Source organism: Oryctolagus cuniculus, chromosome 15, assembly GCF_051225735.1.
Source record: "Oryctolagus cuniculus isolate XC-2025 breed Fujian yellow rabbit chromosome 15, ASM5122573v1, whole genome shotgun sequence".
Classification (NCBI taxonomy): domain Eukaryota; kingdom Metazoa; phylum Chordata; class Mammalia; order Lagomorpha; family Leporidae; genus Oryctolagus; species Oryctolagus cuniculus.
The window spans coordinates 60826494-60844167 of NC_142881.1; the positions used below are offsets into that span (position 1 = coordinate 60826494).

The 17674-nt window shown below is 54.6% G+C and overlaps 1 protein-coding gene and 1 long non-coding RNA gene across 3 annotated transcripts in view; one reads left to right on the forward strand and one right to left on the reverse strand.

The window, feature by feature from the left end:
* Positions 1–290: 290 nt before the first annotated feature.
* HK1 (hexokinase 1) overlaps positions 291–17674 on the forward strand; it is a 75811-nt gene continuing 58427 nt past the window's right edge. Inside the window, exons 1-2 of one of the 2 annotated variants that reach the window (XM_070057777.2) lie at positions 291–366; positions 4645–4692. In XM_070057777.2, coding sequence (XP_069913878.1) covers positions 340–366; positions 4645–4692 — 75 coding nt within the window. In that variant the 5' untranslated portion in view covers positions 291–339. Of the gene's footprint in view, positions 367–4644; positions 4693–15629; positions 15941–17674 lie in introns of those variants that run through there. The other variant, XM_051823226.3, reaches the window with a different exon arrangement.
* LOC127484121 (uncharacterized) lies at positions 6439–15345 on the reverse strand. Its single transcript, XR_011382429.1, has 2 exons — positions 14905–15345; positions 6439–6652 (listed from the first exon to the last, which is right to left on the reverse strand). It is a non-coding gene; the product is annotated as an uncharacterized LOC127484121 (long non-coding RNA).

A 17674-nucleotide genomic window follows, 5' to 3' on the forward strand; every position in this document is an offset into this window, starting at 1 on the left:
TGTGAAGGTGTGCAGTCTGGGCTCACTCCTGTTCTGTTGGGTTCCTCCCCAAGGCAGGCTCCCTCTTCAGGCCTGATTGGTGAGGAGGTGTTACCTCCAGACAAGGCTCCAGGGAGTTTCTGCTAGAACTGTGTCCTGCCAGAAGCCTCTTTCCCAGGGTTACGGAGCCTCTGGAAACACCCTGTCCCTCACCCTCAGTGTCACATGATGGGCTTCCCATTGGTGAGGACAGGAACAAGGCGGCCAGACCCTGACCTGCCGCCTCTGACCTTGGCCTTTCTGCAGGCGCAGGAGACTCTGCTGCTGAGAACAGTGAAGACCAGGACAGGCGCCCCCGCCATGGGGCAGAACTGCCAGCGAACACAGGTAAGCGCGTCCTCGCCTTTCTCTGGCTGCTGCTCCCCACGGAGGGGCCTGCGTTTTCCCTCCGTGCTGCAGCAGAGGCGGAAATGCCCCCTTCACCCAGCCCGCGGCCTTCCTACCCCACAGGGCTTTGAGAAAACTGAATCCCACCCTGTTTCTAACGCCCAAGTGGAAGCTCCTGGTCCCATTCTCTTGCAGAATCTGAGTCGCCTGCTTGGTTTACAGTGGGCTCTAGGGGTCAGTAAATACATAAATCTGAAGACGCCCTTTGGCCGTTGGACCCCCGGGGGGCCACCTTCTTCTCTCCTCTGTCACCCCCTCAAGCAGGGTGGAAGAAGTGTTGCTGGCTCTCCAAGCTGGGAACTTGTTTGAGATGTGATTGCCACCTCTCACGGCCCCCACCCTCCCCCGCCTGTGCCCCTGCCTGGCCTTGCCAGCCCCAGGCAGAATGCCACTGAGGGTTTAAAGCAGGCCAGGCCAGCCTTGGAGAGGTGGCACAAAGCAGCCAGTGTCACGGGCGCCATGTGGCAGTCAGCAGGTTTGGGCTCTGGACCCGAGTTCAGTGTCAGTCGTTGGGCTAGGATTGGTCCTCTGTAGCAGGTGGGGGTCCAGAGAGAGGAGCATGGGCCAGACACAAGACACAACCCCAGGAGTTGACCTCCAGGTAGCCCAGGGTATGTTCAGTTCTTGTTTTTTTTTTTTTTTTTTTTTTGCTTTTTAAAAAAAATCTTTTTTTAAAATTTGAAATGGCTGCAACAACTTGGGTTGATTTAGTCTATAACTGGGAGCCAAGAACTCCATCCAGGTCTCCCTTGTGGGTGGCAGGGGCCCAAGTACTTGGGCCATTTTCTGCTGCTTTCCCAGGTGCATTAGCAGGGAGTGAGTTGGGAAGCAGAACAGCTGGAACTTCAACTTGCACCCTGAAATGGGATGCTGGCACTGCCAGTGGTGGCTTAACCCACTGCATCACGGCTCCAGCCCCATGTTCAGTTCTTGCTCCGTCCTACATCCATCAATGCTCTTTGCTGCAGCCACTGCCATTTAACAAACAACTGGGATAGGTGTGTGGTGCAGGGGGTTAAGCTGCCACTTGTGACGCCCGCATCCCGTGTCAGAGTGCTAGTGTGAGTCCTGCCTGTTGTGTCCCATCCAGCTTTCTGCTAATGCATCCTGGGAAGGCAGCGTGGATCCCTGCCATCCATGTGTGAGTCTTGCATGTGGATCCTGCTTCCACCTGGTCCAGCCCCAGCTGCTGCAGGCATTTGTGGAATAAACCAGCAAATGGAAGATATCCATTTCTCTCTCTCTCTCTCTCTCTCTCTCTCTCTCTCTCTCTGTCACTCTCTGTCACTCTGCCTTTCAAACTAAACAAATTGTTTTATCAAAAGAAAAAAAGGACATCCCACAGAAATCATGGTGCTAAGGAAGAAAAAAGTAGGGGGACACCCCAAAAACAGCCGTCTGGCAGGTTTTCCACATGCCCAAGGATCGAACCGTCTAGACCTTACAGGTACACCCCGCAGAAGCTGAAGGGGCAGCTACTTCAGGCCCGCAGGGAAAGATACCGTCTGGGGCTGGACAGGGAGCCCAGGAGAAGGAGACTGAATGGACCCATGAATTTTGGCTCTTCCGTAGACCAAGAGTGGGAAGTCAATACCCAAAGCATGGCGTTTCTCGGCCGGGAACAACTCAAAATACCTCCATCCTTAGGAATATGTGGTTGGGAGACCTCAATTTTCTTTCTTTTAAAAAATTCTTATATATATATGGGGTAGGGGAAGAGACAGACACTTAGAGGTACAGACAAAGCAGAGACGGAGACAGGGGTCCCAGGTGCTATTTTACTCCTCAGATGCCCACACAGCCTGGGCAGGGCTGGAGCCAAAGTTGGGAATTGGGAACTCAGCCCAGGTCTCCTATGAGAATGTGGCTGGGGGGGAACCCAGTCATGCGGGCCATCACTGCTGCCTCCCAGAGTCTGCATTAACAGGAAGCTGGAGCCAGGAGCCAGAGCTGGGTACTGAACACAGGCAGTCCTATGTGGGACACAGGCATTTAACTTAACTGGCATTTTAACCGCTGGGCCAGTTTTCTTGGTTGTGATTCCCTACCCCTTATTTTTCTTTCCCTGATGCCATAGAGGGCTGCATCAGGCTATTGATGTAGTCAGAATCCTACAATTGACAGGATCCTAAGCCTCTAGTCAGGACCAACGAATGTGCTTGCCTTTGGGTCGCATCTCTTCTAGCTTGGGGTCCCCCAGAGAGGCTGTCTGTAGCAGCCCTGGGATAGGTTGAGACCAGGGCCTGCCCCACCCTGCCAGAAGGGGTGGAAGGGCGCAGCCAGGCTCTCGTCCATCTGACTGATCTCCCATCACTGGACAAGCCTGATGTGCCCCCTTCCCACTGACGGTGATGCAGGCCTGCTGGCCATGTGAGTGTCCCCAAGCATCCATTACTGGCGGTGTGATTCAGCCCATCACGGAGCATTTTAACTCATCTCTCCATCCCCGTCCTGGCAGCCTCAGATGTGGGGACATTGGCCATCCCTGCACTTCTTAGGTAGCTGTCTTCTGTGCCTGAAGACAGGTGACAGCTGGCTCCCCAGCCTCAGCCAGCTGCCCCAGCTCGCTGTCGAGGCAGGAGGGTGGTATTCGCCTGTCCCTCAGCTTCCAGCCCTCTTCACCTCCAGTAGTCTGGGCTTCCCCTTCCATGACACATTCCAGCAACGAAAGGGCCAAGCATCCGAGTAGTGGGTACTAGAGGAAGAAAAATATCCCTAAGATGTGTGTGCCCTCTCATTTCTGCCTCTGACTTTCAAATCTCTCTGTATCAGTCTTTGCTGTGTAATGAATCACCTAACCAGGGGCCAGTGCTGCAATGTAGCAGGTAAAGCCGCTGCTTACAGTGCCAGCATCCCATATGGGCACTGGTTCGAGTCCCAGCTGCTCCACTTCTGATCCAGCTCTCTACTATGGCCTGAGAAAGCAGTAGAAGATGGCCCAAGTCCTTGGGCCCCTGCACCCACATAGGAGACCCAGAAGAAGCTCCTGGCTCCTGGCTTCGGATCAGCACAGCTCTGGCCATTGCGGCCAACTGGGGAGTGAACCAGTGGATGGAAGATTTTCTTTCTCTCTCTCTGCCTCACCTTCTCTCTGTGTAACCCTGACTTTTCAAATAATTAAATAAATCTTTGAAAAAAATAAATCACCTATTAGTAGCTTAAATAATCTTTTATTTAGCCTCCATCCTGTGTTGGCAGTTTGGACTGAGCTCAGCTGGGACAGCTCTTCTCTGTCTCACCTGCTGTCAGCTCTGCTCACTCAAGCATGATGCTCAGTTTGAGGTCTGTGGCTTCTCTTTTATGTCTGACTGTTGACTGGCTATTGGCAGGGGTGAGGAAGGTAACTAGGCCATGTGTCTACAGCAGACCAGCTGGGACTCATTCATTGCAAGGACCCCAGGATCAGCAAGAGAGCAGACCCCAAAAAGCAGAGGCATTTTCCAGTCTCTGCTTGCATCACATTGCAGTTATCCGATTGGCCAAGGCAAGTCATATGACCAACCCCAGAGTCACAGTGGGCAGAGAATATATAAGAGCATGAGTGCAGGGAGAAGCGTTACCTTGGCCGTTTGTGCAAACATTGTATTGTGCCCCCACCCCACCCCTTCAGCTACTATTTTAAAGAAATTCACATGGGTTTTTTTCTGGACTGGCTGCAGCTCCCCTAATCTGTCAGACAAGGGGAGCTACACAAGGGCAGGATGCTGGCTCACCCTTCCCAGACCCCACCAAGAGCTGGCTGTGGCTCCATGGCTGTGTTCCCCCCAGGCTCCTCTAGGGAGCGTTGCATCCTGCAATCTTTGAGACTTGGCGGGGCGGTGGCTGAGCAGGGATCGGATCCCTCTGGTCTGTGGGAGCAGCCCCTTCCTGGGCCTCCGCAGCAGGTCAGCAAGGAGCTGAGCTTTTAATATTGATGGACACATCTGCCTTCCCTCGTGGGCGGTGGGTTCTCTGAGGCTGAGCCTCTGTTGGTTTTCCTCTTTGACTCTCCAGGGCCTAGCACCGTGCCTGGCACGTTTGAAAGCACGCAGTAAGCATTGATTTGCATACATTTGGAAATTGCGTGTTTCTGAGCTCTGCTGAATTTGCTTAGACCATCCAAGGTTATTTGTCACTGCTTTTGCTTTCTGAGCATGCTTAGTTATGAGCATTAACATGTTGTAAATACAAGTTGCGAAGATGCTTTTGTAACACCTCTTCTTGTCCTGCCTCTTTCAGGCTACAGAACCTAAAATGGTGATACAGCCCCCACTTACTGAAAAGAAGGTAAGAAATGTTAATGTTCTTCTCATTTGCTTCTGTAACATTGACTGCAAAAGGTAGACGTTGCATGGCAATCCCTTTGGGGAGTTCTGATAATAGTTTGAAGGCGGCCCAGTAGCCCATGTGGACTCCCTAGGGTGAGGAACAGCCGGTTCCTCGTGGCCCAGCCCACCTCTGCAGAGCCTCTGAGGCAAGGCTTTCCTTCTTAGCTCCTCTTGGAAGCAAAATGCTGAGTGTCAGAGCCACACACAGAGCCCTTGTGTCCCAGAGCTGCACGGTGCACTGATGGTGGGCGAGCCTGGGATAGGACATAGAAGGGGCTCTCCCACCTGGCTGACCTGCGTTGTGCAGTCAGGCCAGACAGGAAGTTGCCCCGGCCCTTCTGCACTTTGGCATGGGTGTGTTTCAGATCATCCCTACTGACAGTCCCTAGGGTCTCAGATGAGTTTTCTTTGCTGTTGCGGATGCTGCTTCCGCTCCCCTCGCTATGCCTTTATGCCTTCAAAATTGTGATTGAGCAGATTCAGCTATGTGAGGGCAGTGAGTGGAGACCTGAAGAGTCCACTCGTTGGGAGCAGGTATGGCAACATTCCATTTCCCCTGCACCTGGGCCTATTTCCTGGTCCCAGGTGAGGCCCAAGGCTGGCTTTGGATTCATCACCACCACTGCCTGCTCCTCACTCTGCCAGTTGAGTAGCTACTTTCTTGTTCTTTTAAAAATGAATAAGACTCAGTCCCCAGTCTCAAAGGAGTTAGGGCTGAGAAGTGGAACTCAACGAGAAAGGAAAAAAAAGTGACAACACAGAGTGACAAGTGTCTTAAAGTAAGGGAGTGATCATCCCTGTCTTAGGGGACAGGGAAGGGTGGGGAGAAGTGGCAAGATGTTGTCTTGATGTAAAATGGGCCAGCTCAGGAGGGATGTGCCAAGCAGAGATGGCAGCAAGTGCAACAGAATCGCCTGTGAAGAATAAGGAGACGCTGGAGGAGGCTGATGAGGCTGGGAGCGCTGGGCTTGCTTGTTCAGTTAAGGCGCTCAGGAGTTCCAGGCTGAGCAGTCCTTGTCTGCGGTAGCAAGGAGCGGGGGCATCCAGCACACTGGAAGGGGGCAGTGGGGTTGGTGTAGGGAGACCTCCAGAATGAGGGCTGTGTGTGTGTATGTGTGATGTGACTCATTCAGCATTGCCATCCTGCTGTGATCAACACTGGTGGCCACGTCTGGTTGGCACTCCAGATGCCCCCTTGTATCATCCTGCACCCGGCCTCTCGGTGAAGAGGGTCTACAGTGGCCCCCACTTTGTCTCCTCGCATTGTAGCTGGAGAACTGTGTAGCTGAATGGGTTGTGTGAATCATGTTCTCTGGCTTTAACTAGAGTGACCCTCACAAAACAGGCAGGTGGCTCAGAACAAGTTCTGCACGGAAGCTGCGGCTGAAGCTAACACAGATGAACAGTGAGAGAATAAGAGCACCTACATTTTCCTATCCCTGGTACAAGCCATTCATCAGCCATATTGTGGAGTTAAAAGAAAATCAAAGGTCTCCTCAGATACATTAAGAAATCAGTGAAAAAAAATGAAGATGAGTGAGGCTATTTAAATTCTGGTTTTACACATGATATTGTTAGCAACGAGTGAATCCCTGTGTATACAAAGGAACTTGAGAGAATTAGGTGATGACATCACAGGGCTACCACACTTTAAAATAATTTATTCTATCTCTCTCTACTTGTATTAAAATTTTAGTAAAAAAAATTTGTTTAAAGGATTTATTTATTTACTTAAGAGGTAGAGTTACAGAGAGAGAGAGGGAGAGACAGAGAGAAAGGTCTTCCATCCACTGGTTCACTCCCCAAATGGCTGCAACAGCTGGAGCTCAGCCGAACCAAAGACAGGATCCAGGAGCTTTGTCAGGGTCTCCCATGTGGGTGCAGGGGCCCAAGCACTCAGGCCATCTTCTACTGTTTTCCTAGGCCATAGAAGAGAGCTAGATCTGAAGAGGAGCAGCTGGGACTCAAACCGGCACCCAGATGGGATGCCAGAACTATAGGCAGAGACTTATCCCACTACACCACAGCACTGCCCCCTAAAAATTTTCTAGCAGTCAAATACACAAATATCATCTGCTAAATGAGTGTTAACACAGATGTGTCCCTGTTTAACCATTACCACGCTATGGAACACTCCCATCACCTCTCAGTCCCCATATTCCCTTCCATTCAATACTTGTCCATCTCTCGTCCTGAGGCTACCACAATGCCAGCCTCTACTGCCTTAGGCTGCTTTTAACATTCTTGAACATCATGTAAATATAACTTTCAATGTTGTTACATTGCTGCATATATCAAGAGTTAACGATGTTTGTAGAAATCCCGAGATATAGGTGGGCCTTTGACACAGCAGTTAAGATGCTGCTTGGGATGCCCATGTCCATATCGAGGCACCTGGTTTAAGTCCCGTCTTCTCTGCTTCCAGTCTGGCTTCCTGCTAATGCAGCAGGTGAAGGTTCAAGTACTTGGGTCTCTGCTATCCATGTGGGAGACCTGGATTAAACCAAAGCCAGGAGCCAAACTGTGGCTCCAGGAACTGTGGGCATTTGGGGAGTGAACCAGTGGATGGATGATCTCTCTATCCGCATTTCAAATAATAAAAAAATTAAACTTTAAAAAGAAAAATCCCAAATATTCACAAAAAAATCTATCAAAACATAAACAAGTTCAGTAAGGCTAGAAGATATGAGATCAATATACAAAACTTAATTTGATATGTATACCCTTGCAATGAACCATTTAAAAATGAAATTTAAAAGACAGTTCTATTTATAATAGCACCAAAAGGAACAAAATACTTTGGAATAAACAGAAGAAGTGGAGTGCTTCTACTTGGAAAAGTATAAAATGTTGTTGAAAGAAAATAAAGATCTAATAAAAAGACATCCCATGTTCATGGATTGAAAGATTTAATATTGTTAAGATGGTAATACTCCCCAAATTGGCCTACAGATTCAACTTAATCACTTTCAGAATCCCAGCTGGCCTCTTTGCAGAAATTTTCAAGCTGTTCTTAAAATTCATAAGCAAATGGAAGAGATCCAGAATAACCAAAACAATACTAAATAAGAAAGAGAATTCACATATCCTGATTTCAAAACTTTATAAAGCTACAGTAATCAGGACAGTGTGATACTAGTAAAATGATAGACATGTAGATCAATAGATTAGAATGTAGAGTTCAGAAATAAACCCTTACATTTATGGCCAAATGGTTTTTGATAATGGAATAAAAACAATTCAGTGGGGGAAAGAAAAATTTCTTTAACAAATTGGGGCTGGGGCTGGGGCTGGGGCTGGTCTTGGCACAGCAGGTTAAGCCGCCTCATCCCATATCAGAGTGCAGTTTTAAGTCCCCACTGCTTTGTGATCCAGTCTCTTGCTAAAGCACCTGGGGAGGTAACAGACAACAGCCCAAGTACCTGGGCCCATGCCGCCCAGTGTTCCTGGCTTTGACCTGGCCCAGACCTGGCTATTGTAGCCATTTGGGGAGTGAACCAGCAGATGGAAGATCTCTGTCTGTCCCTTTCTTTGTCACTCTGGCTTTTGAATAAAGAAACAAAATTTTTCCCCCAAAAGCAAAACAAAACAAATGGTACTGGGGAAATTGCATCTCTATATGCAGAATAATTAGGTTAAACTCCCTCTTCAACCATACACAAATTTATTCAAAATGCATCAAAAGCCCAAATGTGGAACTAACATCATGAAACTCCTAGAGGAAAATACAGGTATAAATCTTTGAATTTGGATATGGTTTCTTTACCATTCCTTTCCATTTATTTGAGAGGCAGACAAAGAGCTTCTGTCCTCTGGCTTACTCTCTGAATGCCCATAGCAGCTGGGGCTGGACCAAGCTATAACCAGGAGCTGGGCACTCAATCCAGGTGTCCTATGTGAGTGGCAGGGACTCAACTCCTTGAGCCAAGACCTGCTGCCTCCCAGGGTGCACATTAGCAGGAAGCTGCAGTTGCAAGAGGAGACAGGATTCAAACTCAGCTCAACTGCTGTCTCAACCACTGGGCCAAGTGCCTGCCCCTGGCAATGGTTTCTTAACCATTAATTAACCCATTATGGGCTGAATTTACCTCCTCCAATTTACATGCTGAAATCCTAACCCCTAGTACCTAAGAATATAATTATGTTTAGATATAGTTTTTAAAGATTTAATTATTTTTATTTGAAAGAAAACAGTTGTAGAGACAGAAATAGATCTTCCATCTGCTAATTCACTCCCCAAATGACTGCCGCTGAAGCCAGGAACCTGGAACTTCATCCAGGTCTCCCACATGGGTGGCAGGGGCCCAAGCACTTGAGCCATCTTCTGCTGCTTTCCCAAGCACATTAGCAGGAAGCCGGATCAGAGTGGAGCAGCCAAGTCTTGAAGCAGTGCTCCTATATGCACTTCAGAGAGGGAATTAAGTTCAAATTAGGTGTTTAGCATGGCTCCCTAATTCTGTGTTATCCTGCTTGGTCCGTTCGTGTGGCTACCATTCCCAAGGCACAGTATTCCCAAGGCATGGTATTCCCCAGGTAACTTAGGATGGCTGCTGGATGTCCAGCCAGTCTGTGCTCCAGTCAGCAGGAAGGGGCCTTGTCTTAGGAGGCTCCCAGCGGCTCCATCGCTTTGCATCTCTTTGGCCAGAACTTGGCCACGAGCAGCCGCAGAGGGAGGCTGGTCCTGCAGCCTCCTACAAACTGAGTCGCTGATGAGGGCGAAGGGGAAATGGACACAGTGGGATAAAGCTGTGCCAGCTCCACCCTGCTTTAATTTCCCTGCTGGTGCCTGGCCTGATGTATGTTTAACTGGTGATTGTTTACTGTCCGTCTCTCCCCTGCAGATCGTAGGCAGGGTCTCTGTCTTCTCACGGCTTCCGCCGTGTTTATTTATTTATTTATTTGAAATTCAGAGTTAGAGGGTGAGAGAGAATTTTTCATCCGTTGGTTTCACTCCCCAAATGGTCACAATGCCCAGGGCTGAGCCAGGCCAAAGCCAGGAGCCAGGGATGTCATCCAGGTTTCCCACATGGGTGGCAGGCACCATCCTCCACTGCATGTCCAGGCTATCAGCAGGGAGCTGGAATGGAAGTAGAGCAGCTGGGACTCAAACAAGCGCCCATATGGGATATAGGTGGCGGCTTTACCCGCTGTGCCACAACACGGGCCCCAACTGTCACTGCTTCTTTGGTGAGAGGGGAGTGTGGCGCAGATGAAGTGCTTCACAGATGTTGGTGGCGGGGATAAATGACAAGGCCGGGGACTTGAGAAGAGTCAGCTAAGGACGAAAGTGATGGCAAGGGGAGACACTGAGCTCCAGGTGCTGGGGCATCTGGGAGGTGACGAGTCTGGGCAGTTGGAAGTAGGACTTAGGGGAGAGGTGGGGGCTGAAGCTTGGCCAGGTCACGCTGGGACAGATCTACAGGTGTGACAGTAGCACCATCAGCCGGCTGAGCTGCACACCCCAAGGGGAGTGGCCACTCGCAGCCCCCTGCTCAGGGACCTTTCGTCAGCTTCCCAGGGGGCCTCCTTGGACAGAAGCTGAGAGAGGAGTCTGGGGGCCAGGCCCTCCCTGGGTGAGGGAGCAGCAAAGGACAGGCTGGCCGCGACCTTTAGGGCTGGGGCTTGGGGGAAGGAGAGACACCTAGGGCCCAAGACTCCGGTGCAAGATTTAAATTGTGCACGCTGCCTGCCTTACTTCAATCCCAGCTCTAACACCTGCGGCCTTTTGCCTGGAAAGCCCAATCAGCAGGCGCTGGAAACTGAAGACACGTTACAGGGATCTATTAGCAGTGTCAGTGAAGTGGGTGGGCTGTGGGGCTGGGCCAGGCTGGAGCTCCTCTGACCCTGTGTAGAGGGCCACAGGCACTCAGCTCCAGTCCATTGTTGCCACAGGGTTGCCCATGTGGCCCCCATGTAGCTACACCTCAAGTATCAGAAGCCTACGTCTTTTTTTTTTTTTTTTTCAAAGATTTTTTTTTTGTTTGAGAGGTAGAGTCACAGAGAGAGGGAGAGACAGAGAAAGGTCTTCCATCCGCTGGTTCATTCCCCAAATGGCCACAACGGCTGGAGCTGAGCTGATATGAAGCCAGGAGCTTCATCAGGGTTTCCCACATGGATGCAGGGAGCACTGATTTCCCAGGTCATTAGCAGGCAGATGGGTCAGAAGAGGAGCAGCTGGGACATGAACTGGCGCCTGTAGGATGCTGGCACCGAATGTGGAGGCTTAACCTGCACCACAGCTGAACCCAGAAACCTAGGTCTTAAAGTGAAATTAATTATTTTTTACATGTTGTTCCCTATTTAAAAACAGGAGGGCCAAACAAGACGTTATAGACCACAGGTTTTTATCCTGAAAGCAGATGAGAGGAGAGGCGATGTACACTACATCCCCAGCCACTCCCAGGGCCAGGCAGCTCGTGTCTCCACACCTGTCTTTTCCCGCAGGAGGTAGACATGTCTGGGAAGCCGATGAATCACCATGAACTTCACCCCACCATGCTTGGGACCTGGAGGAGTGGCCCTCGGCATCGTCCAAGGGAGGCTGTGATATTTATGACAGCTTGATTCATTTTAGAAATGTCTTCCAGTGCAAAGTTAGGGTCTCCACGAGTGGCCGCATTCCTGGCCACACCTGAGTCTCTCCCCAACTCCAGCCCAGGTCAGTCATCGTCTCTGAAGCTGGCCTGGGCAGCAGTGTTTAGAAAAGCTCTGCAGGCTGGTGCCATGGCAAGGCCAGGTTGAAAACCAAGGACTGGGCCGGCGCTGTGGCTCACTATGCTAATCCTCTGCCTTGCGGCGCCGGCACACCGGGTTCTAGTCCCGGTTGCCCCTCTTCCAGGCCAGCTCTCTGCTGTGGCCCGGGAGTGCAGTGGAGGATGGCCCAAGTCCTTGGGCCCTGCACCCCATGGGAGACCAGGAGAAGTACCTGGCTCCTGCCATCGGATCAGCGCGGTGCGCCGGCCGCAGCACACTGGCTGCGGCAGCCATTGGAGGGTGAACCAACGGCAAAGGAAGACCTTTCTCTCTGTCTCTCTCTCTCACTGTCCACTCTGCCTGTCAAAAAAAAGAAAAAAGAAAAAAAGAAAAAAGAAAACCAAGGACCAGCAGGGTCAGCACTCCTTGCTGGGGCATCTCCTTGGGACCCGTGAGCCAGCTAGCGTGAAAGTCCCAACTGTGGCAGGATTCTAAGAGGCTCAGTGGTGTGGGATCTTCTTTCTGGTCATCTTTGAGATCTTAGACAAGCTCTCCAGCCCCCATACCCTCACTGATGAATTCAGAGTGGATAATGATATTTGCCCTTCTAACTCACTAGGCTGTTATCTGGAGAAATGAGGCAATAAATGAGAAACCGCTTTGTAAACTGTCGTCCTTGTGCAAACAGTTGCTGTTCCTGCTGCTCCTAGGTGTGGGGGCCCAGCTTCGATCTGTGGGAAGGCATTTGTGTAGTAGCACTCCCGGTGCTGTGCGTCGGGTGGGAGCTGGTACACTCATGCTGACTTAGAATGCAGCCTGCACTTTTACGGGCAGGTTCATGGTTTTCTTAAGTTAACTGATTTTCATTTTATTTGAAAGGCAGAGTGACAGATCTTCCATCTACTGGCTCATCCCCCAGCTGCCCACCAACAGCTAGGACTGGATCAGGCTAAAGCCAGGAGCCAGGAACTCAATCTGGGTCTCCCACATGGGTGGCAGGGACCCAAATACTTGAGCCATCACCTGCTGCCCCCCAGGACGTGCATTAGCAAGACCCCAGGCACTGATGTTGGATGCAGGTATCCCAAGTGGCGTCCTAACCACCGCACCAAACATGTATCCCGGGCAGGTGTTTCATGGGCTGGCAACCTGGCACTATCTGAACACCTTCACCCCAACTTGTGTAGGAGAACCACAGTAAATGAACAGAGCTCAGGGGACTGGAGGGAATGGGCAGGGCCATCTGGGGGGAGGAAACTGAAGACTCATTTGGGTTGGGGTTCTCCTGAGGGTCCAGGGAGTAGGCACCAAAGGGTTCCTCTGGGGTCCAACAGCTGTGACAGCAGACAGGGGCAGCACAGAAAGCAGTCGGTGATCGCCGCTATGACACGGGGGGAATACCGCAGGGCAGCATGGGCTCTTGGCCCTGGGGAGCTGTCTGATTGGGGCAGATAAGACCAGCCTCTTAGAACACAGAAAGCCCTATCACGCGGGCGGTCATGACTTGGTGTCACTTATCTGAGGCCCAGGCTGTACTGGGTGGCAGGGTGGGATGGTCAGGGCTCTGGCTTGGCATCAGAACTGGGTTTGAGTCCCGGCTCCCAACGAGCACAGGCTGACACTGGGCAAGATGGCCCACTGGCTGCACCTCAGGCTCCCTGTGTGTGAAGAAGGGCCTTGGTCTAGAGCCGGATGGACTGTGAGCACAGTCCGTGCTCGGCCTGTGGAGGCGCTGCGGTCTGGGAGCCTGGGGTGAGTAGCTCTGGGAAGGAGGGGGAGCAGGGCCTTGGCTGAGAGGAGAGATTTGAAGCCAAGGTGAGCAGAGGAGCAGGGAACAAGTGGAACGGACTTGGTGGGGGTGAGGACAGTGGGAAGTGGCCGTGCTGTGGCCACGGGTGGAGGAAGAGATAAGCGGGAGAGCCTGGAGTCAGATTACAGAGGGCCCCAAACACCAGGCTGCGGCGCTTAAATCGCTTCCATCAGGAAGGGGGGGGGGAGGCAGGCATTTGGGACAGGCTCACGATGTGATTAGGCTGCTTTTTAGCAGGATTAATGTGGCCTGGAGCTCAGAATGAGTGGCATGGCAGGAAGCCAGGAACCAGTTAGGACAGCTTCAAGACTCCTTTCGGATCTGTGGCCTGGGGAGATGAGGACGGGTGTTGGGTCAGGCCTACAGCTATTTCTCAGGGAACACTGACAGGCCTTGGGCCCGCTTGCATTCAGTGGGTGGGAAGAAGTGAGTCACCTTGAAAAGCAGCCTCTCTCTCAAAGGCCAGGAAAGAGAAGGCAGAGGCAGACTTCCTGCTGGCAAACGGAAGTCTCAGGGTAGCCTGGCCCCTGGGGGAGGCAGCCCCCCCCCCCACTCTGGGTCAGATAGGGGTTCTACAGCTGGGCTGCACAGGGGGTAGTGCAGGTGGGGGTGGGGGTGGGGGCTGTGCTAAGGCCCATGCTCTTGACTGCTGCACTGGTCCACGCAGTCTGCAAAGTGCCGGGCCTGGGCTAGATGTGGGAGCTGGAGTGATCAGCAAACCCAGGCCTCCATCCAAGAGGAGCCTTGGCAGCATCACATTTACAGCACGCACATCAAATGGCAGCTGAGAACCGGCTTGTTCCCATTCAGACAACGCAGGGTGTTGTGTCTGATGGGTGCCAGAAAATCTCTCTGTTCCTGGTTATTGTAAGCCAGGGGCAGGTCCAGGTTTTGCAGGGCCTTGAAGCCTAAATAATTGGTGTTGGGGGGGGGGGAGTGGCGGGGGGAGGGTCTTTTTAGAAAGAAACTCAAATATAACTATACAAATATAAAACTGCCAGGCCTACCCCAGGCCTAGACAGAGGGGACGCAGGTGTGAGGCCCTGAAGTTTTAGCCTCATCAGCTTCCCAGGCAATTATTCAAGTCTCCCTGTTGAGTAGGTGTAGGTTACTGCAGGTGTTTTAGCTATAGTGCAGGGGAGAGGGGCCGGCAGTGCTAACCCTTACCAATGAGGAACTGAGCTCAGAAGGCAAGTCGGGATGCTGCAGTGCATTGGTCACAGGCAAGGGTGGGGGCCGGGGCTGGGCCCCGGCTCTGGCCTCCAGGGCAGCAACCAGGCTACTCCTGTTCAGGTGGCGAGGGCAGCTGTCAGGACCTTGGGGTTCCTGATGGGGCTGTCCTGGACCCCAGTCTCTCCCCCAGATTCAACTGTACTTTTGCCAGGCCTGGCCAAGATGCTAAGGGACCCCCAACCCACCCCAGGACCTAGAGGTATAGCTGGGGGAGTGGACTCTGGCCGTCTCAGGGCGACAGATGGTGCCGCCTTGGTCCCAGGACGTGGGCCATTTAGACAGAGGGGATTACAGACATCTGGGAGGTCGGCACACCCTGGGGGTGAGCAGGTGCTGCGGAGTCACACAGAGCCGAGCTGTCATCCAGCAGTGCCAGCTTCCTGGCTGGGTGGAGCCCTACAGCACGGAGGCCTCCCCAGGTCCCAGAACCCTTACCTGCTCAGTCAGGACGGCGACCACTTCCTTATAGGCCTGAGCTCACTACACGGCGGTTTGTAGGCGCCGCATTCCTGGGGTCCCCCAGCACACTGAGGCGGTTAATCTTGCTGTCCGTCCCAGTAGCAGCGTACACACCTCCGTCACTGCACTCCCTGTCCGGCCCCTTCGGACGGCCGGGTCCCTCCCACCCCACCTAACCTCCTCTAGGGAAGTGGAAAAGAAGGGGGCCCGAGCTGTCCCCCAGCTCCTCGTACGGTCCAAGAACCAGATGAGGCCTGGGGACCAGGTCCCGCGCAGCGGGCGCGAGCCCTCGGGGAAGCCGGCGGCTCAGGGGCGGGCGCCGTGGGCTGGAGCAGCCGAATCGGCCAGCCGGAGACTGGGACCGGGTGGCCAGGGCTGCGAAGGATGCCCGGCCCCGCGAGGGCGACCAGGAGCGGAGACCCGGGTGCGAGGGCCGCCCCTCCGCGCGCCCGCTTCCGCTCGCTTTCCACGCCCACTTCTGCAGGCCCCCGCCCTCGTTTCCGAGGAAAAGGCCCGCTCCCCCGGGTCCCCGGGGCCGGGCGGTGCCTCCCGCCTGCGCCCCGCACCTCCGCCCGGGCACGGCGCCGCCACGCGTGACGGTGCGCGCCGCTCCCTACGTGGGGGACGTGCCGGGTGATGCCGGCCGGGGGGGACCTCGGCGCGTCGCCCGCCCCCTTTCCGGCGCGGGAGGGCGCGGCTGCGCCCCCCGCCTCCCTCCCCAGCCAGGACGCCGCGCCCCGCGCTGCAGAGGCGCACAGCAGCCAATGGGCGCCGAGGAGGGGCCGGCGGGCGGCTGTCACCCTGTCGGGCACGGGAGCGCGCGAGCCGCCGCCGCCGCCGCGCCCGGGCCCGGGGGGCGGAGCCGAGGAGGCGGAGCGGCCGCGCCGCCGCGGGAGGACCACTGCTCGCCCGGCCGCCCGCCTGCCGCCCCGCGCGCCCGGCCGCCAGCATGATCGCCGCGCAGCTCCTGGCCTACTACTTCACCGAGCTCAAGGATGACCAGATCAAGAAGGTGAGCCCCCGGCCGCCGCGCGCGCCTCGTCCGCCGGGCCGGCTTCTGCCGGCGAGAGGCTCCGCGCTGTTCTCCCCGGCATTGTGTGTGTGCGCGTGTCGGCGCGGGCGGCGAGGCGGAGACCCCTGAGGCTGGGCTGCTGGCCGCAGTGTCCTTGAGACGGGCTGAGGATGTTAGATGGGCCCCCGCACGCGCGAGGAGGGGGCTGGTGGCGAGGGGCGGCCTTGCGCAGGGTTCGAGCGCCGCGGGTGCCGGGATGCCCGGGAGCGAGCCGGCCGCCGGCGGGCGTGCTGGCTGCGGGCCAGGCACCCTGTGTTTGGGGTTCCCAGCAGGGAACGTCCGGGGCCTCCCTTCCCTCCCCCTCTCCCCCCGCCGGGCTCCCCCAGCAGTTGCAGTTGTGCTGAGGACGGGGTGACCCGCCTGGCTTTCCGGAACGGGGAGGGTTGCGCAGGCCACCGGAAACTTTGCTCATAGGCCTCGGGTCCTGGAGCCGCACGTCTGAGTGGAATTTTTTATTCCTCTTAAGCTGTAATTTCCAGCCAGCCTGGGAGCTCCAGTCAGAGACCCTGGGCACTGGCGGCTGAAGGAGGCCTTGGCGTGCGTGCTTGCGGCCTGTGTGTTCCCTCTCTGGGATGCAGAGCCCTGCCCTCGGGGGGTGACTGCCTTTGACGTCTGCCCAGTGTCACACGCTGTCCCGCTGGCGGGTCTTAAAGGTGTAACCCTCCCTTTTGCCGGCTTTGCATACTGAGTATGCAAGAAACAGCCAGAGCTGCAGGGAAGGACGCCCATTTTATCAGGGCCAGGTCTGGCAAAGGCTCCTGACCCAGCCACCTGGGTGTGAGTGACATTCCTGCGGGCTTAGTTGGGATGGGCCGACAAAGTCAACCTGTTTGCAGCTCAGACAGGTAGTGCTTCCTACAGGTGAGAGGTAGGAGTGATGGGCCTTGATTGGCTGCCCTGCAAGCCACAGGATGTCCCCTCTGGTCCAGCCCACCCAAGGTGACTCCGTCATCTGGCACAGCCGGAAACAGGCCTCCTGAGGGCAGTGGCCTCCTCATCAAGGTCACCGGGCCAGTGAGAGGCGGTGCCAGGGTGGGGTCTCCTCCTCTCTCCACTCAGGAACTCGACCACGCCTCCTCCTGGAAATCAGCTGAGGGGGAAGTGCAGCGAGAGTCCCTGGGGACCCTGCTCCCGGCCCTGGATCCTGGATCCTGTGCCGTGGGTGAGGAGCAGGAGTGGGGTAGTTAGGAGACCCTGCCATGATTCTGGGGTTGTCACACCATGGGGCTCACTCCTGCTGCTGGGGAGCACGGGGATCCTCCTGGCTGCTGACCCCAGCAGCCGTGGGTGCCAACCCTTGCGTTTCACACATTTCCTCGGGGGGTGTGCGTCCCTGATGTCCTTCCTGCCGGAGAAGGCCGGTCAGTCCTCTGGCGCTGGCAGAGCCTGCCCAGCTGGGCTTCTGAGGCTCAGAGGTGGGCACTGTCTCTGCTCATGGCGGCTTGTGCTCAAGGCTTCGGACTGTGCAGGAGGAGGCCTGCTCCACCTTATAGCCTGCAGCATGCACACCCCAGACCACCACCTGTGGGACTGCCGGCCAGGGCGCCTGCTGAGTTGGCCGAGGTTTGGGCTGCACTGGGAGGGACTGGGCGGTGTCCGGAGCGTTTCAGAGCCATCTGCTGCTGCGGTGGCCCGATCACCTCTGTCCTCGCACGTACTCCCTGCCAGGTCCCC